Source organism: Zingiber officinale, chromosome 8A (assembly GCF_018446385.1).
Source record: "Zingiber officinale cultivar Zhangliang chromosome 8A, Zo_v1.1, whole genome shotgun sequence".
Classification (NCBI taxonomy): Eukaryota; Viridiplantae; Streptophyta; class Magnoliopsida; order Zingiberales; family Zingiberaceae; genus Zingiber; species Zingiber officinale.
In genome coordinates this window covers 123,763,064-123,790,889 of record NC_056000.1, presented here as the reverse complement: position 1 = coordinate 123,790,889, position 27,826 = coordinate 123,763,064, and the positions used below count along the sequence as shown (strand labels likewise).

Genomic DNA, 27,826 nt, shown 5'->3' with positions numbered 1-27,826 from the left:
CCCCGCGCCGTTCGGCCAGGAGTACAGTATCTGAGCCCAGTGCTCGACAAAGAAGACCCCGAGCCGTTCGGCCGGGAGTATGTTATCCGAGCCAAGCGCTCGACGAAGAAGACCCCGAGCCATTCGGCCGGGAGTACGTTATCCGAGCTGGGTGAAAGGTGCGCTAAATGTAAATTTATATACATTTCGGTCGCCTATGTCCTTGTAATGTAGGAAGCAAAATTATAAAGATAGGCAAATATCTTCGCCGACCGGCTGTGTTAAAAGTAGCCTTAAAGGCCGTCGAGCTCCGACGTTAAATATCGAGAGACGAGCCGGCGTCTATAAACGTCCGAGCGGAAGACCGTCGAGCTCCGACGTTAAATATCAAGAGACGAGCCGGCGTCTATAAACGTCCGAGCGGAAGACCGTCGAGCTCCGACGTTAAATATCGAGAGACGAGCCGACGTCTATAAACGTCTGAGCGGAAGACCGTCGAGCTCCGACGTTAAATATCAAGAGACAAGTCGGCGTCTATAAATGTCCGAGCGGAAGACCGTCGAGCTCCGATGTTAAATATCGAGAGACACGTTAAATATCGAGAGACGAGCCGGCGTCTATAAACGTCCGAGCGGAAGACCGTCGAGCTCCGACGTTAAATATCGAGAGACGAGCCGACGTCTATAAACGTCCGAGCGGAAGACCGTCGAGCTCCGACGTTAAATATCGAGAGACGAGCCGGCGTCTATAAACGTCCGAGCGGAAGACCGTCGAGCTCCGACGTTAAATATCGAGAGACGAGCCGGCGTCTATAAACGTCCGAGCGGAAGACCGTCGAGCTCCGACGTTAAATGTCGAGAGACTAGCCGGCGTCTATAAACCCTCCGGTCGGGAAACCGTCGAGAGACGACTCGGCGTTTATAAACCCACCGATCGGACAGTAGTCAAGTTCCGACGGTAGGCGACCGAAGCCTATAGGGCCGCCGGATGGATGGTTTTCTGCGTAGCCCTCGGTGAGACTCGACGTAATAGCGTATGGCCGAGCGGCTCCTTTATAAAATGTACTTGGGACACAAAAAGCTCAAGACCAAGGCGAAAAACAAAAATCGGACGCAGGAAGAATGGGCAAATAACAAGACACAGTTCATTCACGCCGACCGGCGGATAGACAAAATTTCTAAAGTTTGCCCCGACCGACACGGATACAGAAAAATTACAAAATAGCCTCACAGACAGATTCTTAGTCATCAAAATTAAAAAGATGGTCAGGGATGGAGCCCATCATGGTCGCTAGGTCTTCGGCAGGGACAGACAGATCGGCAGGAGCATGGCCTTTGTTCTTCATGTATTCCACCGCCACTTTAATTGCCTCCTCAAAAGTCAAGGAGAGCTTGTCGGTAAATTTCTCGCCAAACTCGTCCGAGTAGACGAAGGCTTTGCGTACCTCCGCCGATCGACCGGGCTCTCCATCTTGGTAATCCTTGAGAGCGGTCTGGGAAGCATCCAGAGCAGCTTGAAGATCTTGCAAGGCTCCTTTTGCTTGGGTCCGATCGGCGGAGCGACCCTCCCGCTCGGCAGTTAGTGAGGCGTCTAGCTCCTTCACCCATTGTTCCAGCCCCCGGTTCTCCACCTTCATCAAGTCCATATCATCAATGGCCTTGAGCTTCCGAGCGGTCGCGGTTTTCACTTCCTTGTCCCGCTGCTTGACCAAGGCTTCGAGGCGAGCCACTTCACTCGTCAAGCCAGAGGATTTACCCCGTTCAGCTTCCAGCAATCTTTTAGCCTTCTCCAGAGCGGCCGTCGACTGTCGGCTGTCTCCCGCGGCCTTGAGCTTCTTCAGCTCGTCCTCCAGTTCGGCTAGGCGATTGCTGATGGCAATCTGCTCCACCCAGTTCTGCAAGCAGATACGAGCAAGTTAGGAACTTGATCCAAAATAACCAACAAAGCAAAAGAACATACCCCGGTCACCTGTTGTAAGTTGACCAGGAGTCATCATGGCGATCCGAAGACGAGCATCCTCCCAAGCTTTGGCAAGGGGACCCGTGAGCGTGATTTGCTGCTCGGGGACGATAGGCCGATCAGCGGCTGCCATGTATTCTTCAGAAGGGAGGCGCAGGACGGTCTTTATCAATTTCGGACCGCTCGGATCACCTTTAGAAGCAGTGGCCTTGCCAGACGGCTCACCGGTGGAGGAGGAAGGACGGTCGCCTAATCGCTTAATACGTCGCAGCGTTCTTGGAGGACTGGAGGGCGGCGCTTCAGAGGTTGCCCTTGGAGAGCCGAGCGGCGTCGGAGTACTCTCGATAGAGACCGTCCCGGATAACACTGGAGCTTCGTAGCCCCGCTCGGATTGCGGTTCATCGGATGGACTTGGTTGAGAGGTTGCCTCCGGCTGTTTGCGCTTCCGAGTGGCCAGAGGAACATCATCGGCCGAACGGCCCTCTACCTCGACTTGAGCGGAGGGTTCTATGTCGCCCGCAGCCTCGTCGTGAGAGGCAGGAGCGGCTAAGGCTTCGGGGACATCCTGAGTCCCCTCACCTTCTTCGTCGGCCGGATTCGATGGAGCAAGGCCCCGCTCGGCGATCTCCTGGTTCTTGGCTGCCTCAATCTCGGCGGCTCGCAGTTTCAACCGCTCGGTAGCCTTGGCGCGCCACATAACTTCAGCTGCAGAAGCAAAAAATAAATCAGTTAGAACAAAATAAACGGGAAGATAAGGGAACTTACTCATGCTGCAGGGCAGATCGACTGGGGTAGAAGACAAGCCGAATATGTACATTACTCCCGGAAGGAGCAGCTTGTCGATGTGATATTGTTGGCCGACTAGCCGATCGGCTGCATGAAGATAGGCTGCGTCGCCTCTAAATTTGCCGAGCTCCGGTTGCGCTGGCATCGCCGTCTGCCACTTGATACGGAAGGTCGGTGGCTCGGGAAAACGTACGTAGAAAAAATGTTCCTTCCAATGTTTGTTGGAGCTCGGCATGTTATCAAAGAGGACGAAACCTATCCTAGACTGGAAAATGAAAGTACCCCACTCGGCTTGCTTGGGGTAATAAAAGTAATGAAAAATCTTAGGGTCGAGGGGGATGCCGTTCAGTTTAAAGAGAATTATCACCCCGCTCAGCAGCCTAATGGAGTTAGGAACTATCTGGCCGAGCGGGATGCGGAAGTAATTGCAGACTTGCAAGATAAACTTATGGGGTGGGAAGCGTAGCCCGGCCAAAAATTGGTCTCGAAAGAAAAGAACAGTGCCGGGCGGCGGTTCATGAGGCCGATCGGCCGGTGTGGCTAATACTATGTGGTGGTCAGGAGGAATGTCGTAAGTCCTAGCAAGACGCAACGCGTCCTCCTCGTCGAAACAGCTCTCCATGGTAGTGTACCACAGACCAGGAGCGCCGCCGGTCGACTGTGAGGTACTAGTCATGGTATAGGGCCAGGAATAAACGAGGAATGGATGGAAAAAGAAATAAAACTAGGGAAGATGGCAAGATGATGAAAAAGAGGCAGCAAGGGAAAGGAAGGCTTACGGGCAAAGGAGATGATCGAAAGGAGCTGTGGAGTCGTCGGAGAGCTGAAACGCAAGGTCGCAAGCGAAAAGAGGAGCAGCGGGATGTCTGGAAATGAGGAGGTCGAAATGCGGCGAAGAGCAGGGGTCGGGAGCTTTATAAGCGCGGCAGCGATCAATTTCCACCGTCCGATCCAGGTCGTCGATAACGAGGTCATCATCCAGCCGTTCCTTTCAAACGGCGGCTGTCCCATCAGATGTGATGCCACCGCCATACCCTGACAAGAGAAAGGCAGCCACGTGTCAACAAGTTACGGGTTAACGCACGTGGTTAACAGAAGCTTCAACATAAATTCCAAGGTACGGGCAAGATATCGCCGAACGGCTGAGCATCCATTAGCCCGTCCGAGCGGACTAAGGTATCGGTCGTCACTCGATCAGATCGGCAGTCCAGTCAGTCGGACTTCTCCTCCTTCGACTAGACTTGAGGGGAAGGCAAGTGATCCGGTGGTCAAGGCAGGGGACCCCATTGCGAAGGGTCAACGTCACGTGGAGATCAAAGGGCCGGGGGGTCCACCGGAGAAAGGTGAGCCGACCGGACTTGGGAGAAAAGGATAGACCGATCGGCCGACCGATGAGCATCCAACAGTAAAAGGTGCCATGACAGGGGTCGGGGTTCCGACGCTCAGTTGAAACAATAGCTAAGAGCCGAGCGGAAGGCCTAAGAGAAGGTGACATACTGCTAACAGTCCTTACGTAGCACCCGCCCGGAAGTCTCCCCAGCATATCAATGCAAATGACAGGCGGGACGTGATGGGCGTGCCGCCCGGCTGGCGCAGGGGATGAGGGCCGTCCGGACGCTCTTCGTCCAGCCGGTCAGACGGACGTCCCGGCCGGTGGTGGGTAAAGAAGGACAGGAACATCTTCTGACAGCCGTCAAGTCCTATGGCTAGGCCATACTCCAAGTCTGACAACGAGGTGTTCTGTTGTCCCATCAAAGACATGATTGAACTGTAGCAGTATGGCGTCAGGTAAGCTTTCTGACAGACACATACCGAGGTATGGGCTGCGAACACGTACGCGTCTCGGTGGACGTGTAGGAGCTCTTTCACCGCTCTATATAAAGAGCCGCATACTTCGCCGGAGGTACGTATGGAATGCCTTTGGAGCTACTTTTTCCACCACTTGCTTACCTGACTTGAGCGTCGGAGGGTCGCCGCCGGGAACCCCTTCCCGACCCGACTTCTGTGCAGGTTCGCCGGAGCTTCGTGCCACCAGTCGAAGATCCACGTTAGCAGTCGAAGAGCGCCCCGTGCCCAGCGTCCGTTGATTCAGCATTCGGACAGGATCATCATACTTTCTCTCTCATCACACTTTCTCTCTCATCACTCTCTCTCTCCTCAATCTTTCTCATCACACTCTTTCTCCTCAATCTCTCTCATCACACACACTCTCTCTCAATCTCTCTCCCACCACACTCTCTTTCTTCATTTTCTCTAATTAGACTTTCTCTCTCTTTATTCTTTCCCATCATATTTTCTCTCTCATCATACTTTCTTTCTCATCATTCTCTCTCATCATATTTTTCTCTCACATTTAACTTTCTCTCACATCTAATTTTTTTCTCTTATTTTCCTTTAAGAGTAAAAAAAGAATTTTTAATTTATTCTAATAGAAAATATTTAACTAACCAAACATTACTTTTAAGAGTGATATCCATACTCATACCCATTCTCATTCCACAATACTATGATTCTCATTTCGATTCCTATACCTAGTGATCCTATCCGAGCGTTGAGTCGATGAACGCTGAGTACGTGGCGCTCCCGACGATGACGTATAGCCCTTCAACTGCTGTGAACCTCCGATGAGAACCTGCAAGCACAAAACCGAGGCGGGAAGGGGTTCCTGGCAACGACCCTACGACGCTCAAGTCAACTCTGGCGGAAAGAGAGAAAGATGAGAATGAACACTGTAGCTATAGTAGCGCAGAATGCATACCTCCGTTGAAGCCTAGGAGTCCTGATATAGGGCTCCCGAGGGGATGCGTGCACGCATCCCAAAGTATGCACACTCCTTAAAGCATACCTGGAATGGCCATGTCAGAAAAGCGTGTCTGTCGCCATGCCGCAATCGTCTGGGCATATCTCTGACGTGACAGTGGAAACTTCCACCGTATGATTCTCTGTCCGGTCCAGCCGTCAACCATGCTGTCTGTCGGTGACACACGTCTCAAGGAGGATATCCTAAGCTGCTCCCTTTGTCCCCTTCCGCGCCTTGTCTGTTTCGGGCCGAGCGGAAGAGCCACTCGGCCTCGTAGGGCTCGGACCTGAAGGCGTGACAGACCGAGTGAGAATGCTTCCTTGGTTGAGCTGCAGTTTAGCCAAGCGGACATGCCGCTCAACAAAGCAATTTCTCTGTACTTGGCAGCTTGTGAGCGTCGGGAACCCGACTCACGGTCGAACTGTCTTCACACCACCCTTGGCGCGATCCTGGCCGAGCGGCCATAAGACTTCTCCAGGCCGGGCGGCCATAAGGCCTCTCTGCTTGGCCAAACCTATAGGTTGACCCCTCTGACCTTAACCTCCATGTGTTGTTGATCCTCGCCCATGCGGGTCCCCCTGTGCTTACTGCCAGATCACGTGCCTCCCCCTTAAGTCTAGTCGAAGGAGGCCTCAAGTCCGTCTGACAGTCGCTCTGCCGAAAATGCTTAACCGCTTGGGGACCCTGGAAGGAAATCCTGCCGCTCGACAACACATTCTCTGGAACTTAGGCGAGTTTTGGTTTGCCACCATTTGCCTCGCCGATCAAACGGTGGTCAATGTTGACGTCTTTAAGATTTCCTCGGGATTCGTATAAATCCTCACCATTGAGGGCGAGCACGCGACCACGCCTCAATAATGGAGCCCATTAAATGTGCCCCTATGAGCGAGCGACGCGTCGCGCTACCGCCGACACCACGCGATCGGGTTGTCAGGGCTGATGCGACCCTTGCCCTTTCGAATTCCACGGCCGAATCCGGTTCTCGGGCCCTGTGCCCTGAATCCAACGACTTGGAGCACTCGAACCCAACCTTTATAATGCTCTTATCGCCTGCCCTCGCCGCTGCTTGCTTCCGTGCTTCTGGGCTCCTGCTCACGTTTGGTGCTCCGACGACTTCTTTCTTCAGCATTCTGGCGAGCCCTCGTTCCCTTCTTCGATCACCTTCTTCTATATAAGGCTTCTTTGCCCCTCGCCCTTCTGTTCTTTTGCGTTTTTCTTCGTACTCTCGCAGTTTTTGCCACTTTTGGCACTGTTCTAGTCATCTTTCCCGTTGACCCTGCTTTTTTTTCCTTTGCTTTGCCCCTTGCCTCGGCAATGGCCAGTTCTTCTCGCCAGTCTGACCCCAATCTCGACCTCTAGTATGCTACCATGGAGAGCCGGTTTGATGAAAAGGACGCGCTGAGCCTTGTCCGAACCTTCGAACTCCCTTCTGACCACGAACTAATATTAGCTACCCCCTTCGATCGGCCACATGACCCGCCGACCAACACCATTTGTTTCTTCTGCGACCAGTTTGTAGCCGGTCTGTGCTTTCCCCTACATCCGTTCATCCGTGAAGTGTGCAATTACTTCTGCCTCCCGCTTGGCCAGCTCGTCCCAAATTCCTTCATGTTGTTGTGCGGAGTGGTTGTCCTATTTAGGCTGCACGACATCCCCTTAGTCTCCAAGATCTTCCATTATTTCTACTACCCCAAACAGTCCGAGTGGAGCACCTTCCTCTTCCAGTCACGGATTGGCCTTGTTTTCTTTAACAAAATGCCGATCTCGAACAAACACGGGAAAGAATACTTCTTTTACTTGCGTCTTCCTGAGCTGCCATCTTTCCGAACTGATCCGACGGTTAGAACAGGGGACCCCCATTTTGAGGGGTCAACGCCACGTGGAAATCAAAGGGCCAGGTAGCCGACCGGAGAAGGGCGGACCGGTCGGCCGACCGGAGAAGGATGAGTCGACCTCCCGGCCGATCGACCGGTGAATAACCGATGGCAAAAGGCGCCCCGACAGGGGTCGGGGTTCCGGCGCTCGATTGAACAGTAACGAAGGGCCGAGCGGAAGTCATGCTCGGCCGTAGACATAAAGTAACATACTGCTAGCAGTCCCCACATAGCACCTTACCGAGGATCTCCCCAGCATACCGATGCATATGAAGGGCCGGACGTGATGTGAGTGCCGGCCGGCCGGACGTGAGATGAGTGCCGGCTGGCCGGACCGGCCGGACGGGAGATGAGTGCCGGCCGGCCGGACGCCCCGGCATGGAGTAGGGAGAGAAGGACAAGGAACATCTTATGATAGCTGTCAAGCCCTATGACTAGGTCATACTCCAAATCTAGCGGCAAGGTGTTCTGCTGTCCCATCGAAGACGTGCCTGGACTGTAGCAGTATGGTGTCAGGTAAGCTTTCTGACAAACACATACCGAGGTATGGGCTAAGGACACGTATTTGCCTCGGTATGTGTGCGTGAGCTCTTTCACCGCTCTATATAAGGAGCCTTATACTTCGCCGGAGGTACGTGTTCTACAATTTTGAGAGCCACTTCTTCATTGTTAGCTTGCCTGACTTGAGCGTCGGAGGGTCGCCGCCAGGAACCCCTTCCCGGCCCGACTTCTGTGCAGGTTCGTCGGAGGTTCGTACGATCAGCCGACTATCTACGTCAACGACCCGGAGAGCGCCACGTGCCCAGTGTCCGTTGATTCAGCTTTCGGACAGGATCAATTTGGCGCCGTCTGTGGGAACGCTCCTGCATCCGAACGGAAACAATGGACGAGGCTGGACGACAGCACACGGTGACGCTTTCCACGGAGGAACTTGACGCTCTGATCAAGTTGAGGGCCGCTAAGCTTGTGGAACAAAAACAGAAGGCACCAGCCGAGCGGCCTGAGCAGCAAGCCACATCAACATCAGGTGGCCGAGCGGAAGCACCACAGGCCACGGTTCCATTCCATCGAGCTCTATTCCGCACTCCTGAAGCCGCAGCAACTAATCGAGATCGGGGATCATGTTCGGATGAAATGCCAAGACGAGATAGCAGAAAAGGGAAAGCCCCCCCGAGTGGACGCATCGCCCGAGCGGATCAACCGCCAATTTTCAGAGGCTATTCTACGAGACCCTCTGCCCAAGCACTATGTGCCTCCGACGATCGGCGAGTACAATGGAACCAGCGACCTGGATGATCATTTGGGTAAATTTGATAACACTGCAACCCTGCATCAATACACAGATGGGGTGAAGTGTCGAGTTTTCCTCACCACCCTCTCCGGATCGGCTCAACGGTGGTTTCGGAGGTTGCCGGACGGATCTATCACAAGCTTCAAAGACTTCCGTACGGTCTTCCTCCACCACTTCGCAAGCAGTCGGCGTTATCAAAAAACCAGTGTTAGTCTGTTTGCCATCAAACAGGAAGCCTGCGAATCGCTCCGAGCCTACATCCAGCAGTTCAACAGAGTGGCCATGGACATTCCAACGGCCACCTCGGAGACCATGATGAATGCATTCACACAAGGCCTCGTGGATGGGGATTTCTTCCGATCACTCATTCGGAAGCCGCCCCGAGACTACGACCACATGCTACACCGGGCCAACGAATACATCAACGTGGAGGAAGCGCAAGCGGCTCGGAAAAAAGAAACTCCAGCCGAGCGGGCTCCTCCTGCCGAACGGAAGCCACACGCTGCTCATCAGCCACCCAGAGGACCAAGGGCCGAAGCAATCCGCTCCCCCCATGCTAGGTCCTACGTGCAAGAGGTAGCTGCCGCGCGGCCCAAGCCAAAGAAGAGATGGACCCCAATGTTCTGCTCCTTCCACCGGACGGACACACATAACACCAGGGATTGCCGTAGTTTTCCTCTAATCACCCACCCCGTTCCCAGAGGCGGTGGTCGTCGGTCGCCATTAGCCGATAGGCGACAGAGGCCTCGTGAAGCCGATCGGACGGTAGCTGACAGACGACAACAACAGACTCCCGAGCGGCATCGTTCTTCGAGGCGGGAGAATCTCCGGATGTCTAGGGAATGTCCCCGACCGTCCGCTCAAGAAGAAGAAAATAGAAGCAATACTTCCCGCGGCGAGATCAACATCATAGCTGGTGGGCCAACCGGAGGAGACTCCAACCGAGCAAGGAAGGCGAGCGTCCGGCAGCTCCAAATCCATGCAGTCGGCTGCAGCCAAGAGCGGGCTAGTGGACCCGAAATCAGTTTCGGGCCCGGGGACTTGGAAGGAGTTGAAGTGCCCCACGACGACGCTCTGCTCATCAAAGCGGTAATAGCCAACTACCCTATTCACTACATTTTTATTGACACAGGAAGCTCGGTCAACATCATATTCAAAAAGGCGTTCGATCAAACTGCAAATTGACCGCGCCGAGCTGCTGCCCATGACAACCCCCCTCTACGGATTTACGGACAATGAAGTCCTGCCGGTCGGACAAATCCGGCTGGCTATCTCACTGGGAGAAGAGCCGCTCAGGAGGACGCGGACAGCAAACTTCGTGGTGGTCGACTCTCCCTCATCATACAACGTCATTTTGGGACGACCAGCGCTCAGCGAGTTCCGAGCGGCCGTCTCCACCTTCCACCAGAAGATCAAGTTCCCCGTCGAGGACAAAGTGGGAGAAGTGCGGGGAGATCAACTAGCAGCTCGGCGATGCTACGTCGAGATGGTCCGAGCAGAAGCCAATTCCGCTCGGAAATCGCCACGGATCGAGGTGAACGCTATAACTGAGAAGCCTCCCTCTCTAGTTTATGAAGAAAAAGAGGAAGTGCAGATTCACCCGACCCGAACGGAGGCAAATGCCTCCGGAGAAACTGTGATATCTTCGTCTGGTCAACGCACGAGCTGACCGAAATTTCGCCGAGCATAGCGCAGCACGAGCTACATGTTCGACCAGACGCTTGGTCGGTGAAGCAGAGAAAAAGGGATTTCAGCGCCGAACAGAATGTCATCATCCGGGCGGAAGTTGAGAAGCTTTTGGAGGCCGGCCATATACGCGAGGTTCAGTTCCCGAGCTGGCTGGTGAACGTAGTATTAGTCTCCAAGCCGGGCAACAAGTGGAGAGTGTGCATAGATTTTCGTGATCTTAACAAAGCTTGCCCGAAAGACTTTTATCCTCTGCCGCGAATCGATCAGCTAGTGGACTCCACCGCAGGCTGTGAGCTGATATGTATGCTCGACGCTTACCAAGGCTATCATCAGGTGCCGCTCGCCCGTGAAGATCAAGAAAAAGTCAGCTTCGTTACAGCCGACGGCACCTATTGCTATAATGTGATGCCGTTCGGATTGAAGAACGCGGGAGCCACATATCAGCGGCTGATGAACAAAGTGTTCAAGGAGCAGATCGGGCGAAATCTGAAAGTATACGTGGACGACATTCTTATCAAGTCCGTCCGAGCGGCCAATCTCTTCGAAGACATGGAGGAAACTTTCCGAACGCTACGGAAATATGGAGTCAAGCTAAACCCCCAGAAGTGTCTGTTCGGAGCAAAAGGAGGGCGTTTCTTGGGTTACATAGTGACCGAGCGGGGTATCGAAGCAAATCCCAGCAAGGTGAAAGCTCTACAAGATATGCCGCCTCCAAGAAATCTGAGGGAAGTGCATCGTCTGACCGGTCGGATAACTGCTCTGTCCAGATTCATCTCCAAGACCGTCGACCGGAGCCTGCCCTTTTTCAAAATATTGCGCAAGGCCACTAAATTTCACTGGGACGAAGAATGCGATCGGGCGTTCGAAGAACTGAAGGCATATCTGAATTCTCTGCAAGTGTTAGACAAGCCAGCCGTAGGTGAGCCTCTTTGTATCTATTTATCTTCAAATGAGCAAGCAGTCGGCTCGGCATTAGTGAGGGCGAGCGGAGAAGAGCCTGCATATTTTCTGAGCCATATTTTAAAAGATGCTGAATCTCGCTGCACTGGGCTCGAGAAGTTAGCCTTCGCTCTGGTCCTTGCCGCTCGGCGCCTTCGTCCATACTTCCTGGTGCATACCATCATTGTCAAAACTAATAGCCCGCTCGGACAAGTATTATTGAATCCAGAAGCGTCCGGACGGCTTATTAAGTGGACAACGGAGTTGAGTGAATTCGACATTCAATATCAACCTCGCTCGGCAATCAAAGCGCAGTCCTTAGCAGATTTTGTAACTGAGGTGCAGAATTCGGAGCCGGAAGCTATGTGGAAAATATTTGTGGACGGATCATCCACTCGGCTCGGAAGTGGGATTGGATTACTGCTGCTCTCTCCCCAAGAAGAAAAGATGCACTTATCCGTCCGGTTGGATTATAGAGCTACAAACAATGAAGCTGAGTATGAAGCCCTCATAGCCGGCTTGCAGGCAGCTCGGCATGTGGGAGCCGGACGGGTGACTATACATTCAGATTCTCAGTTGGCTGCTCAGCAGCTCTCTAGTACTTTTGAGATTAACAACGCTCGGCTCAAACTCTATGCTGAAGCCTTTGAGAAGCTCAGAGCTAATTTCAGAGAGGTCATCATCCAAAAGATACCCCGAGCGGAAAATCAAGCGGCCGATAAGTTAGCCAAACTTGCAAGTGCAATAACGTCGTTCGTCACCCAGTCGCCAATCGAACAAGTGTCTTTAGTGGCGCACGTCGACCGGATGGAAGCCCTCACATTCCCAAGTGATTGGAGGACACCCATCATGGAGTTTCTCCGCTCGGAAGCTACGCCATCCGATCACTATGAAGCCCAACTTCTCAGGAGAAGGGCCGGTCGGTTCACACTTATTGGAGATCAACTCTATAAGAAGGCTTTCTCCCGCCCGCTGTTGAAATACGTGAGCTCGAAAGACGCGGCGTACATCCTCCAAGAAGTGCACCAAGGATCATGCGGAGGACATCCGGGCGGGCGATCATTGGCTAAAAAGATACTGCTGGCCGGATACTTTTGGCCAACCCTGCAAACAGACGCCGCTCGGACCGTCGCGACGTGCCTTTCTTGCCAGAAGTATCATAATTTCTCACACCGACCGGCAGAAGAAATGAAAGCAGCCACTGTGTCATATCCCTTCGACCAATGGGGAATGGATATTGTGGGTCCATTCCCTATGGCGACCGGGCAACAGAAATTTTTACTAGTGGCAGTCGATTATTTTTCCAAATGGGTGGAGGCCGAGCCGCTAGCCAAGATCACCGAGCAGATGGTCAAGAAGTTTATCTGGCAGAACATCATCTGTCGGTTCGGCATCCCCCGTCGACTTATTTCCGATAACGGGCGGCAGTTCACAGGAAAATTGCTTGAAGATTGGTGCAAAAGCTACGGCATCGAACAACACTTCACGTCCGTGGGATATCCCCAAAGCAATGGTCAAGCCGAAGTAGCCAATCGGGAAATTCTTCGCATTTTGCGGGCTCGGCTCGACCATATGGGAGGTAGCTGGGTGGATGAAGTGTCAGGCGTCTTATGGGCCATCCGAACGACACCGAAGGAAGGAACTGGAGTCACGCCCTTCCATCTGGTGTATGGCGGCGTAGCGGTTATTCCTGTCGAAGTTGGCGTCGAGTCCGTTCGGATCCAGAATTATGATGATGACAACGCCGAGCGGAGGAACATGGAGCTGGATTTGGTCAAAGAAGAAAGAGCCAAGGCGTCCGTCCGGCTGATGGCGTATCGTCAAAGAATGAAGCAGAATTACAACCGGTGCGTAATCCCCAGATCATTCCAGGTCGGCGATCTTGTCTGGAAGAAAGTGAAGCCGGTCAGCGACGTCGGCAAGCTAGAATCTCCTTGGGCGGGCCCCTTTAAAATCATCGAAAAGCTCCGCTCGGGCGCTTATTATTTGGAGGATGCAGACGGGCGGCAACTGGATAGGCCATGGAGCACGAATCATCTCCAGCCTTATCGGGTTGGTTGAAAGGTGCACTGATGTAACTCATTTTTGTATATATTTTGGGCCGCTTATGTACTTGTAATGCAGGAAGCAAAAATGATTAAAGGGCAAATAGCTTCGCCGAACGGCCGCTTCAAAGTTAGCCTTAAAAGGCCGTCGTGTTGGTTGCTACTCGGAAAACCTAGAGGTTCCACTGTATAAAAATTTTGTACAAAGGTCTGAACCTTTTCCTAGCTACCATGTGTTCTTTTAAATTAAATTTTGGATCGCCTGCGGAACTTAACACGTTTGATCCAAAACTTAATCTATTTGTTCTTTAAGGTTTAGACTTGGATCTCCTGCGGAACTTAACACGTTTGATCCAAATCACCTAAGTTATTAATTCCATTAAATATTAATTTCCATAATTGGTTCCCAGTACTGACGTGGCGAGGCACATGGCCTTCTTGGATATGGGAACAACCACCACCGACTAGACAAAACATTTTATGGAAAGCTAATATTTAATTTCCTAAAATAACTTTAGGTCAACCAAAAGGAACAATCAAATCACAAGGAAAAGAAAAATAAAAGAACACAACTTCGAAAAACATATTTGAAATACTAGAATCGTAAGCCTCTTGTATTTGGTATTATTTCCATAAATAACTAGTATGATGCGGAAAGTAAAATTACTAGTTATACCTTATAGAAAAACCTCTTGATCTTCTACCGTATTCCTCTTCTAACCTCGGACGTTGTGTGGGCAACGATCTTCCGAGATGAGAAACCACCAAAGCACCTTCTTCTCCTTTCTTCAAGTTTCGGCCAAGCACTATGCTTGCAAGAGATGAAGATCTTTTTCCATCAATCAAGCTCCAAGGGATGTAAGCTTTCTCTCCTTCTTCTCCAAGCTAAAATCCGGCCACCACTTGATCTTCAAGGAGGAAGAGAGGTTCGGCCACAAGATGGAGAGAAGAGAAAGGAAGGAGGCCGACCACACCAAGGAAGAAAAGAGGGAGAAAATAATAGAGGTTGTTCACCCTTGAAGGCTCCTCTACCTCTTCTTTTATAATCCTTGGTCTTGGCAAATAAGGAAATTTTAATAAAAACTTCCTTAATTCTTTTGCCATGAAAAGGAAAATTTTATTTTAATTAAAATAATTTTTCTTCTCACTAAAACATGGCCGGCCACTTATTTCCTCAAATCAAGGAGAGTTTTAATTAAACAAGAATTAAAACTTCCTAATTTGTTTCCGGAAATTTATAAAATTTTCTCCAATAATTTTATCCCTTCATGATTGGTTTATAAAAAGGAAATTTAATAAATTAAAATCTTTCTTTTAAACATGTGGATAAAAAGAAAGTTATCTCTAAAAATTAAAATCTCTTTCAATCTACAAATAAGGAAAGATATCAAATCTTTTCTTAATCTTTTATAGAAACTTATAAAAGAGAATATTTAATTTTAAACTCTCTTTTAAATCATGAACATGTTTAAAAGGAAAGTTTTCTTAAAATTTAAAATCCTCCTTTAATCAACAAATAAGGAAAGATTTCAAATTTTAAACTCTCTTTAATCATGTAGATGATTTTACAAATAAGGAAAGTTTTACCAAAATTAAAACCATCCTTTTAAACTACAAATAAGGAAAGAGATTAATCTCTTCTCTTAATCTTTTGTAGAAAGTTATAAAAGGAAATTTTAATTTTTAAACTCTCTTTAAAAACATGATATCCACATAAGAAATAATTTTAATAAAATCCTTTTAATATTCTAGTGGCCGGCCACCTAAGCTTGGGACCCAAGCTTTGGCGGCCACCTTCATGGCTCATCCACTTGGTCTTGGCCGCCCTAGCTTGGGTTCCAAGCTAGCTTGGCCCCCATTGGATGGGTAAGAAGGTGGGTATCGGTGGGTATAAATCTCTATATACTAGAGGCTACGATAGGGACCGAGAGGAGGAATTAGTTTTGGTCTCCGATAAAATTAAGCATCCCGTGTTCGCCGAACACACAACTTAATTTATCAATAATAATTCATTCCACTAGAGAACTATTATTGAACTACCGCACCAATCCCAAATTACATTTTGGGCTCCTTCTTATTATGAGTGTGTTAGTCTCCCTGTGTTTAAGATAACAAATGTCCACTAATTAAGTAAGTTACTGACAACTCACTTAATTAATATCTTAGTCCAAGAGTAGTACCACTCAACCTTATCATCATGTCGGACTAAGTCCACCTGCAGGGTTTAACATGACAATCCTTATGAGCTCCTCTTGAGGACATTATCAACCTAGTATCTCTAGGACACAGTTTCCTTCTATAATCAACAACACACACTATAAGTGATACCATTTCCCAACTTATCGGGCTTATTGATTCATCGAACTAAATCTCACCCATTGATAAATTAAAGAAATAAATATCAAATATATGTGCTTGTTATTATATTAGGATTAAGAGCACACACTTCCATAATAACTGAGGTCTTTGTTTCTTTATAAAATCAGTATAAAAGAAACGACCTCAAATGGTCCTACTCAATACACTCTAAGTGTACTAGTGTAATTATACAGTCAAGATAAACTGATACCTAATTACACTACGACCTTCTAATGGTTTGTTCCTTTCCATTTTGGTCGTGAGCTACTGTTTATAATTTATAAGGTACTGATAACATGATCCTCTGTGTGTGACACCACACACCATGTTATCTACAATATAAATTAATTGAACAACTACATTTATCACAAATGTAGACATTTGACCAATGTGATTCTTATTTCTAGATAAATGTTTATACCAAAAGCTAGGCTTTTAGTATACACTCTAACAATCTCCCACTTATACTAAAAGACTAAGCTGCCATATCTGCTGCCATACATCTGATTCCCATCCCTTCAACATGCCCATCAAAAGCTCTTGCCTTAAGGACCTTAGTGAAAGGATCTATAGGTCATCACCTGATGCAATCTAGGCGGCAACAACTTCTCCTCATTTATACGATTCCTCGTATTGGGTGGTACTTGCGCTCTATTGTGTTTACTTGCCTTATAGACTTATGGTTTCTTGAGTTTGCTATTGCACCAACATTATTACAATAAATTGTAATAATTTTTGGACAAACTAGAAATCATATCTAAGTCTATCTTGAGGTTATTGAGTCATTCAGCTTTTATGGCTACCTCAGAGGCTTGCCATATGCTAAGCTTCTATGGTGGAGTCCAGAAAAACACCTATGCTTATCACTCTTCCATAGTTATGACTTTACCTCCTAAAGTAAACACAAAACCCCGTGGTTGACTTATTATTGTCCCTATCCGATTGGAAGTCAAAATCCTTGCAACCCACAAGGACTAAATTAAGCGCCTTGTAAGCTAGCATATAATCTCTAGTGCCTCTAAGGTACTACAATATATGCTTTACTGCAGTCCAATGTCTTTGTCCAGGATTACTTTGATATCTGCTAACTATGCCCTTGGCAAAACAGATTTCTGATCTCGTGCATAGCATACATTAGGCTTCCAACAGCCGTAGCATAAAGAACTGCCTTTATTTCCTTTATCTCCTTTGATGTCTACAGAGACATATCTTTAGATAAAGTTACTCCATCCTAAAAGGTAAGAAACCTTTCTTGGAGTTTTGTATGCTTAAACGAGCAAGGATTTTTCCGATGTATGAAGCTTGGGATAAGTAAAATATTCTTTTCTTGCGATCCCTTATTACTTTGATCTCAAGAATATATACATTCTCCCAAGTCCTTTATATCGAATTGTTTGGACAACCATACCCTTACTTCGACAACATTTTGATATTGTTTCCAACTACCAAAAATGTTATCTAAGTATAGTACAAGAAATACCACCACGTTTCCATCACATCTTCTTGTATACACAAGACTTATCCAACTAAATCCATAGATCTGGATTACTTTGATAAATCGGATGTTCCAAGACCTTGAAGCTTTGCTTCATCCATAGACTGATTGAGCTTACACACAAGATGCTCTTAGCCCTTTGCAATGAACCCTTCGGTTGCTTTATATGGATGTTTTCTTCAAGACTTCCATTAAGGAATGCTGTCTTGACATCCACTTGCCAAATAGATAAAAGAATCCGGATAAACTTAAGCATGACTACCAGTGAAAAAGTTTCCTTTTTCATCAAGCCTTGCTTTGAAAGTTACTACCTTCCTGTCTATTCCTCTTTTCCTATTATAGACCTTTTTATACCCAACGGCTTTTACACCATTTGGTGATTCTACAAGCTTCCAGATTTTATTAGAATACATATATTCTAATTCTTTTATTCATTACTCTTTGCCAAGATGCTGCATCTTTATCTTGGAGTGCTTCATCATATGGAGATCAGGTTCATGCCCTCCAGAGATCGAGTCCAAAAACTCTCCCAAAACATGAACCTATTTAGGTTGCATAACAACCCTCCCACTACAATAAGACACTTTCTGTAATTGTGTATCAATTTGTGATACGAGTTGCAGTTTTCTTGTGGTATCTCATCTTGTACAGTTGGTACTAGGTTAGACATGTCCTTTATTATTTCCTTAAGAACAAATTTACTTATGAGCACGTGGTTCATTATATAGTCCTTTTCTAAAAATCAGTCATTTATGCTAACAATGACCTTCTGATTTTAAGACTATAAACCTACTTTTGTTTATCTAGGATATCTTACAAACAAGTGAACTCCTATCCAACTTATCATTATCTCTCTTTAACATATGTGCTGGATTACCCGAATCCGAATATGCTTCAAAATAGGCTTACACCTATTCAGCAATTCTATATGAGCAGAGAGTTATGACTTTGGAAAGTTCACTTCCGTTTCCAGAGCATATCCTTAAAACAAATTTGGTAATTTTCTGAATAACTCATCATCTATCTAATTATTCCATAAGAGTCCTATACCTTCTTTCTACTACACCATTCTGTTGGGGTGTTCCAGGTGCGATTAGTTGGGATTGAAATCCAACTTCTGATAAGTGACTCCTAAAATCTCTCAAGAGGTACTTGCCACTACGATTTTCCATAGTGACTTTTTACTTTAACATTTCTCCGCATCAGCCTTGTACTCTTTGAACTAATCAAAGCACTTAGTCTTGCGGTACATTAAGTAAATGTATTTGTATCTTGAATAGTTGTCTATAAAATAGACGAAATATTCGATACTACCTCTTGTCTGGATTGTCATAGGATCACACAAATCAGAATGAACTAATTCCAATATATCTTTGACTCCATTCCCCTTAGACTTAAAAGCTTCTTGGTTATTTTTCCTTTCAAGTAAGACTTGTAGGTTGGAAAGATTTCCACTACCAATGAACACAAAAGTTCATCAGCTACCAATGAATCCTACTTAAGTTAATATAACCTAGCTTTAGATGCCAAAGATATAATTGGTTCATTTCCGAAGGTTGCTTTCTCTTAAAATTAGAAGATGTGTGACTAATTTCCATTTGTTGCATCGTGGGAGTTATTGGATTATAAATTGTCAACCATCATACCAGAATAGATAACTTTCCTATTTTTCTTGATAACAACTTTGTTATCAAAATAGACACAATATCTATAATAGTTTAGAAACTGAAATCAGGTTCTTTCTAAACTTGGTATGTAAAGACAATTACTTAAAATCCATATTTTATTCTTATCAAAGGATAAACATCTCCCACTGCAACAGCTACCACTTTTACAGTAGTGCCCATGTGGACGGTGATTTACCTTTCATTTAGTTGTTGGGTTTCCTGGAACCCTGCAATGAATTGCAGACATGATTAATGGCATCTTGTATCTACACACCAGGTACCGGTAGATAACTCCACTAAACATGTATCAACTAATGAATAAAATACACCTATATTGTTCTTAGTTCTAAGAGAACAGTCTACCTTAATGTCCAAATTCTATTTCCAATCAATTATAATTGGGACCACTAAGTCTATCCTAAAGTATATCAGCTAGGGTTTGACCATCTTCCTAAGAATCACAAAAATATTTGGTTAAGACCAACTCCTTAAAAAATCCCCATGAATTTTGTATGCCACGTTAGTGTGGACGTATACAAATTCAAAGAGGAAATTTTATCATTTAATTTTATTATCTCGTCAACCTTACTTTATGACGAATAAAATTAATAGTTGGTCTATCTTTAATCAAATATTTGGTCAAGACTCTAAATTTAAAATAATATTGATTCCTCTAACAATACTATTTAAATTTACCAACACCTCAAAACACCGTGAATTTTGCATGCCACGTTAGTGTGGACGTATACAAAATCAACATTTGTAAGAGGAGGGTTTTACCCATTAACTATCTTGTCAACGTAACTTTATGACAAATAAAATTATCTCAAACACCGTTAATTTTGTATGCCACGTTAGTGTGAACGTATACAAAATCAATCATTTGTAAGATGGGTTTTAACCCTTTAATTTTATTATCTTGTCAACCTAGTTTTATGACAAATTAATAGTTGGTTTCATTTGGTCACACAAATAATAGCAATGAGACTCGATGGGAGGATACTATTAGATGTGTCTAAGTGTATACCATTACTTGACACTAAGTCCATTAATAAGATTATGCCCTTCCGTTGGGGAATCACACGCCCTTAATTAACTTCCTATAGTCATCCAAAATAGAAGTTTGTTCTAGTGATCCAAATAAGCTCATCCGTTATGGAGGAAGGCACTCGAGCCAACGCAAGCTTGTTTGCATCACTTACAAACCAATAATGGAGACCATGGGATTTACTTAAAATCCCTCTCCCACTTAGTTATTTATTAATGAGGAATTTTAACTATGCTAGCCTACTAAACTTGTAAACTAACATGCACACAATATAAAAGTAATAAATAGAAAATCTAATTTTCAACTATTATGACTTTTATCTCTAGTTGTCCTCCGTGTGTTGTCATCCCAAGTTGCTGCCATATTTGGCCACCGCCACCGAGTTGTCGCATCCATCTTGCTCCTTGTTCCGCTGCGCCTCGGTCCTTAGAAGGTTCCACGCTTTGCAAGATTCGATCCATGACATAAATAGAATTTACAATTTTGATCCTATATTCCATAAAAGGAATGTACATGTATCTAGATCAAAAATAAAATCCTAATAAAACTAAATACTCCTGTATTTTATAATACAATCATGCACACACATATAAATGCCCTTGACATGTCCAAGGGTCCAATCACACATAAAACTATAAGCCATAATAGTTGGATCCTGATCCACAAAGTTAGCACATCCTACTATTATCCCGCCTAAATTATGTATGACATGTGCATAATTAAACTAATACCAAATACACAGAGGCAAAACTCTAGCTCTGATACCAATTGTTGGTTGCTACTCGGAAAATCTAGAGGTTCCACTGTATAAAAATTTTGTACAAAGGTCTGAACCTTTTCCTAGCTACCATGTGTTCTTTTAAATTAAACTTGGATCGTCTGCGGAACTTAACACGTTTGATCCAAAACTTAATCTATTTGTTCTTTAAGGTTTAGACTTGGATCTCCTGCGGAACTTAACACGTTTGATCCAAATCACCTAAGTTATTAATTCCATTAAATATTAATTTCCATAATTGGTTCCCAGTACTGACGTGGCGAGGCACATGGCCTTCTTGGATATGGGAACAACCACCACCGACTAGACAAAACATTTTATGGAAAGCTAATATTTAATTTCCTAAAATAACTTTAGGTTAACCGAAAAGAACAATCAAATCACAAGGAAAAGAAAAAAAAACAAAAGAACACAACATCGAAAAACATATTCGAAATACTAGAATCGTAAGCCTCTTGTATTTGGTATTATTTCCATAAATAACTAGTATGATGCGGAAAGTAAAATTACTAGTTATACCTTATAGAAAAACCTCTTGATCTTCTACCGTATTCCTCTTCTAACCTCGGACGTTGTGTGGGCAACGATCTTCCGAGATGAGAAACCACCAAAGCACCTTCTTCTCCTTTCTTCAAGTTTCGGCCAAGCACTATGCTTCCAAGAGATGAAGATCTTTTTCCATCAATCAAGCTCCAAGGGATGTAAGCTTTCTCTCCTTCTTCTCCAAGCTAAAATCCGGCCACCACTTGATCTTCAAGGAAGAAGAGAGGTCCGGCCACAAGATGGAGAGAAGAGAAAGGAAGGAGGCCACCACACCAAGGAAGAAAAGAATAGAGGTTGTTCACCCTGAAGGCTCCTCTACCTCTTATAATCCTTGGTCTTGGCAAATAAGGAAATTTTAATAAAAACTTCCTTAATTCTTTTGCCATGAAAAGGAAAATTTTATTTTAATTAAAATAATTTTTCTTCTCACTAAAACATGGCCGGCCACTTATTTCCTCAAATCAAGGAGAGTTTTAATTAAACAAGAATTAAAACTTCCTAATTTGTTTCCGGAAATTTATAAAAATTTCTCCAATAATTTTATCCCTTCATGATTGGTTTATAAAAGGAAATTTAATAAATTAAAATCTTTCTTTTAAACATGTGGATAAAAGAAAGTTATCTCTAAAAATTAAAATATCTTTCAATCTACAAATAAGGAAAGATATCAAATCTTTTCTTAATCTTTTATAGAAACTTATAAAAGAGAATATTTAATTTTTAAACTCTCTTTTAAATCATGAACATGTTTAAAAAGGAAAGTTTTCTTAAAATTTAAAATCCTCCTTTAATCAACAAATAAGGAAAGATTTCAAATTTTAAACTCTCTTTTAATCATGTAGATGATTTACAAATAAGGAAAGTTTTTACCAAAAATTAAAACCATCCTTTTAAACTACAAATAAGGAAAGAGATTAATCTCTTCTCTTAATCTTTTGTAGAAAGTTATAAAAGGAAATTTTTAATTTTTTAACTCTCTTTTAAAAACATGATATCCACATAAGAAATAATTTTAATAAAAATCCTTTTTAATATTCTAGTGGCCGGCCACCTTCATGGCTCATCCACTTGGTCTTGGCCGGCCCTAGCTTGGGTTCCAAGCTAGCTTGGCCGGCCCCATTGGATGGGTAAGAAGGTGGGTATGCGGTGGGTATAAATCTCTATATACTAGAGGCTACGATAGGGACCGAGAGGAGGAATTAGTTTTGGTCTCCCGATAAAATTAAGCATCCCGTGTTCGCCCCGAACACACAACTTAATTTTATCAATAATAATTCATTCCACTAGAGAACTATTATTGAACTACCGCACCAATCCCAAATTACATTTAGGGCTCCTTCTTATTATGAGTGTGTTAGTCTCCCTGTGTTTAAGATAACAAATGTCCACTAATTAAGTAAGTTACTGACAACTCACTTAATTAATATCTTAGTCCAAGAGTAGTACCACTCAACCTTATCATCATGTCGGACTAAGTCCACCTGCAGGGTTTAACATGACAATCCTTATGAGCTCCTCTTGAGGACATTATCAACCTAGTATCTCTAGGACACAGTTTCCTTCTATAATCAACAACACACACTATAAGTGATACCATTTCCCAACTTATCGGGCTTATTGATTCATCGAACTAAATCTCACCCATTGATAAATTAAAGAAATAAATATCAAATATATGTGCTTGTTATTATATTAGGATTAAGAGCACACACTTCCATAATAACCGAGGTCTTTGTTTCTTTATAAAATCAGTATAAAAGAAACGACCTCAAATGGTCCTACTCAATACACTCTAAGTGTACTAGTGTAATTATACAGTCAAGATAAACTGATACCTAATTACACTACGACCTTCTAATGGTTTGTTCCTTTCCATTTTGGTCGTGAGCTACTGTTTATAATTTATAAGGTACTGATAACATGATCCTCTGTGTGTGACACCACACACCATGTTATCTACAATATAAATTAATTGAACAACTACATTTATCACAAATGTAGACATTTGACCAATGTGATTCTTATTTCTAGATAAATGTTTATACCAAAAGCTAGGCTTTTAGTATACACTCTAACACGTCGAGCTCCGACGTTAAAAATCAAGAGACAAGCCGGCGTCTATAAACCCTCCGAGCGGAAGACCGTCGAGCTCCGACGTTAAAAATCGAGAGACGAGCCGGCGTCTATAAACCCTCCGAGCGGAAGACCGTCGAGCTCCGACGTTAAAAATCGAGAGACGAGCCGGCGTCTATAAACCCTCCGAGCGGAAGGCCGTCGAGCTCCGACGTTAAAAATCGAGAGACGAGCCGGCGTCTATAAACCCTCCGAGCGGAAGACCGTCGAGCTCCGACGTTAAAAATCGAGAGACGAGCCGGCGTCTATAAACCCTCCGAGCGAAAGACCGTCGAGCTCCGACGTTAAAAATCGAGAGACGAGCCGGCGTCTATAAACCCTCCGAGCGGAAGGCCGTCGAGCTCCGACGTTAAAAATCGAGAGACGAGCCGGCGTCTATAAACCCTTCGAGCGGAAGGCCGTCGAGCTCCGACATTAAAAATCGAGAGACGAGCCGACGTCTATAAACCCTCCGAGCGGAAGACCGTCGAGCTCCTACGTTAAAAATCGAGAGGCGAGCCGGTGTCTATAAACCCTCCGAGCGGAAGACCGTCGAGCTCCGACGGTAAAAATTGACGTTATAAGGCGGGCAACCGGAGCCTATAAAGCCGCAGGACAGGTAGCTCTCTGCGTGGTCCTCGGTTGTAAAGGCCGACCTCAGATCGAGCATGTCGATGAGGCAAGAATAAAGAAAGCGTGGGGCCGAGCGGCTCCTTTATAAAATGTACTTGGGACGCGAGAAAACTGTAAAGATGGGACGCTGGTTGAACAAACAAATAACAAAAGGAGACAATCCACTTACGCCGAGCGGCGGACAGACAAAATTTATAATATTCGCCCCGAACGGCAGACATACAAAAGATTGCACACTTAGAGAAATTACATAAATCTCTCATTCACTATCATCAAAGTTAAAGAGAGAGTCGGGGGATGGAGCCCATCATGGGGGACGGACAGCTCGGCATGTATGTGGCCTTTGGTCTTCAGATATTCCACTGCCACTTTGATCGCCTCTTCAAAAGTTAAGGACAGCTTGTCACTGAACTTTTCGCCAAATTCATCCGAGCGGACGAATGCTTTGCGCGCTTCCGCCAACCGACCGGTCTCCCCATCTTGATATTCTTTAAGAGTGGCTCCGGAAGCGTCAAGGGCCGCCTGAAGATCTTTCAAAGCCCCTTCCGCTTTAACCTGGTCGGCCGAGCGGCCCTCCCGTTCAGTCTTGAGCAAGGCGTCTAATTCCTTCACTCGCTGCTCTAGCCCCCGGTTCTCTACCTTCATCATATCCATGTCGTCGATGGCTTGGCGCTTCCTGGTGGTCGCGGTCTTTATCTCTTTGTCCCGCTGCTTGACCAAAGCCTCGAGTCGAGCCACTTCGCTCAACAAGCCGGAAGACTTACCCCGTTCGGCTTCCAGCAGCTTTTTTGCCTTCTCCAGAGCGGCCGTTGACTGTCTGCTATCTCTCGCGGCTTTGAGCTTTTTCAGCTCGTCCTCCAGTTCGGCCAGGCGATTGCTGATTGCAATATGCTCCACCCAATTCTGCAAACGGATAGGAACAAGTTAGAAACTAAATCCAAATAACTAACATGGCAAAGAACATACCCCGATCGCCTGTTGTAGATTGCTGTCGCCTAGCTGACCGGGAGTCATCATTGCAATTCGGAGCCAAGCATCCTCCCAGGCTTTGGCAAGAGGACCCGTGAGGGTGATCTGCTGCTCGGGGACCACTGGCAGATCAGCAACCGCCATATATTCCTCCGACGGAAGGCGCAGGACAGTTTTTATCAATCTCGGGCCGCTCGGATCACCCTGGGGTGCAGCTGCTTTACCGGACGGCTCACCACTTGAGGAAGGAAGGTCGCCCAATCGCCTAAGGCGACGCATGGTTCGCTGAGGACTGGCAGGCGACACCTCAGAGGTAGCCCTTGGAGAGCCACGCGGCGTGGGGGTACTCTCTATAGAGGTCGTCCCGGACAGCACTGGAGCTTCATCGCCCCGCTCGGATTGTGGTTCATCAGATGGAGTTGGTTGAGAGGCTGGTTCTGGCCGTCTGCGCTTTCGAGTTGCGAGGGGGGCTTCGTCAGCTGAACGACCCTCTACCCCGACTTGAGTAGAAGGCTCTATATCGCCCGTAGCCTCGCCGAGAGAGGCAGAAGCGTCTAAGGCTTCGGGGACACTCTGAGTCCCCTCACCCTCTCCGCTGGCTGGACCAGGTGAGTCCAAGCTCCGCTCAGTGATCTCCCTATTCTTGGCCGCCTCGATCTCAGTGGCTCGTAGTTTCAGCCACTCAGTAGCCTTTGCACGCAACATAACTTCGGCTGCAGAAACAAAGAATAAATCAGTTAGAACAAAAGAAAGAGGATGATAGGAGAGCTTACTCATGCTGCAAGGCAGATCGGCGGGAATAGAAGACAAGCCGAATATATACATCACTCCCGGAAGGAGCAACTTGTCGATGTGGTAGCGCTGGCCGACCAACCGGTCGGCTGCATGAAGGTAGGCCGAATCGTCCCTAAACTTGCCGAGCTCCGGTTGCGCTGGCATCGCCGTCTGCCACTTGATTCGGAAGGCCGGTGGCTCGGGAAAGCGCATATAGAAAAAATGCTCCTTCCAGTGTTTGTTGGAGCTCGACATATTATCAAAAAGGACGAAACCTATCCTAGATTGGAAAACAAAAGTACCCCACTCGGCTTGCTTAGGATAGTAGAAGTAGTGGAAAACTTTGGGGTCCAAGGGGATGTCGTTCAGTTTAAAGAGAATTAACACCCCGCTCAGCAGCCTAATGGAGTTCGGAACTAGCTGGCCGAGCGAGATGCGAAAATAATTGCACACTTGTAAGAAAAACTTATGTGGAGGAAAGCGTAGCCCGGCTAAAAATTGATCTCGAAAAAAGAGGACAGTGCCGGGCGGCGGTTCATGGGCCGACCTCCCGGCCGGTCGACCGGTGAATAACCGATGGCAAAAGGCGCCCCGACAGGGGTCGGGGTTCCGGCGCTCGATTGAACAGTAACGAAGGGCCGAGCGGAAGTCATGCTCGGTCGTAGACATAAAGTAACATACTGCTAGCAGTCCCCACATAGCACCTTACCGAGGATCTCCCCAGCATACCGATGCATATAAAGGGCCGGACGTGATGTGAGTGCTGGCCGGCCAGACGTGAGATGAGTGCCGGTTGGCCGGACCGGCCAGACGGGAGATGAGTGCCGGCCGGCCGGACGCCCCGGCATGGAGTAGGGAGAGAAGGACAAGGAACATCTTATGATAGCTGTCAAGCCCTATGACTAGGCCATACTCCAAATCTGGCAGCAAGGTATTCTGCTGTCCCATCGAAGACGTGCCTAGACTGTAGCAGTATGGTGTTAGGTAAGCTTTCTGACAAACACATACCGAGGTATGGGCTAAGGACACGTATTTGCCTTGGTAGGTGTGTGTGAGCTCTTTCACCGCTCTATATAAGGAGCCTTATACTTCGCAGGAGGTACACGTTCTACAATTTTGGGAGTCACTTCTTCATTGTTAGCTTGCCTGACTTGAGCGTCGGAGGGTCGCCGCCGGGAACCCCTTCCCGACCCGACTTCTGTGCAGGTTCATCGGAGGTTCGTACGATCAGTCGACTATCTACGTCAGCGACCCGGAGAGCGCCACGTGCCCAGCGTCCGTTGATTCAGCTTTCGGACAGGATCACGAACCAAATGGCAGACCGTCGTACCGCTTCCACCCGATCTCGGAAAACATAGGAGCCAGCCGGACTACCTTCATCCAGCCAACATGTTGGCCAGCCAAAAGTTCAACATCAACAAGCTGCTTTGCGAAGGCATGTTGTACGTGTTCGGGCTGAGTCCGATCCGCTCAAAGCTTCCGAGCAGCATGGGTAAGAGCATTCTTGATCCTTCTTCTCTTTTAGTCTAACTGATTTGTTTTCATTTTCTGCAGTTGACATCATGATGCGTGCTCGCGCTATCGAGCGGATGAGGTTGAGGGTGGCTGAGATCGAAGCTACGACTACTAAGGAGATGGCCGACCTGGGCATTGAGCCGGTCGGCTCACGCGAAGGTGAGAGTGAAGAAGCTACACCCGTCGTAGGAGAGTCGGCTGATCGGATCCCTGCAACCGAAGCGGTCGGCGATGCTACCTCGTTTGTTGGACATCCTACGCCGGAGGGCGTGGGGTACTCGGCCGATGACACTCTGCTGGTGACATGCAAGCAGCGCAGAACGGATCCTCCTGCCCATTCGGCTACTTCTGTGGAACCAGTATCAAAGAAGGTGGCGCTTCTTCTGCAGCAGTCAACCCAGCCCCCGTTTCATTCGAGGCAGTTTCCTCGGATCGAACTCCCTCGCAACTCGATTTGCCAGCGGCTTCCCTCGAGGTGCAGCCTGTCATTTCTCTGCCACGAGTCCATCGTCGGCTTAGGCGCTCGAGCATAATCTCCGCTCCGCTCGGCGAGTCGTCCGGTCGCTCACCTT

At 46.8% G+C, this 27,826-nt stretch overlaps 1 protein-coding gene across 1 annotated transcript; it reads right to left on the bottom strand.

Moving 5' to 3' along the window:
- Positions 1–1,219: 1,219 nt before the first annotated feature.
- LOC122011205 (plectin-like) lies at positions 1,220–27,119 on the bottom strand. The gene is made up of 5 exons (XM_042567610.1): positions 27,050–27,119; positions 24,963–25,678; positions 24,789–24,899; positions 24,552–24,704; positions 1,220–1,825 (listed from the first exon to the last, which is right to left on the bottom strand). Exons 1-5 carry the CDS (start codon positions 27,117–27,119, stop codon positions 1,220–1,222), a joined length of 1,656 nt encoding a protein of 551 aa, XP_042423544.1.
- Positions 27,120–27,826: the final 707 nt, after the last annotated feature.

Coding starts and splice junctions, on each gene's coding strand:
- LOC122011205 (XM_042567610.1), bottom strand. CDS start 27,119: ATGAAGGTAGTCCGGCTGGCTCCTATGTTTTCCGAGATCGGGTGGAAG. Junction 24,900..24,962: donor ATCTACAACAGGCGATCGGG/GTATGTTCTTTG, acceptor ATCCGTTTGCAG/AATTGGGTGGAGCATATTGC. Junction 1,826..24,551: donor AGGGCCGCTCGGCCGACCAG/GTTAAAGCGGAA, acceptor GCCGAACTGGAG/GACGAGCTGAAGAAGCTCAA.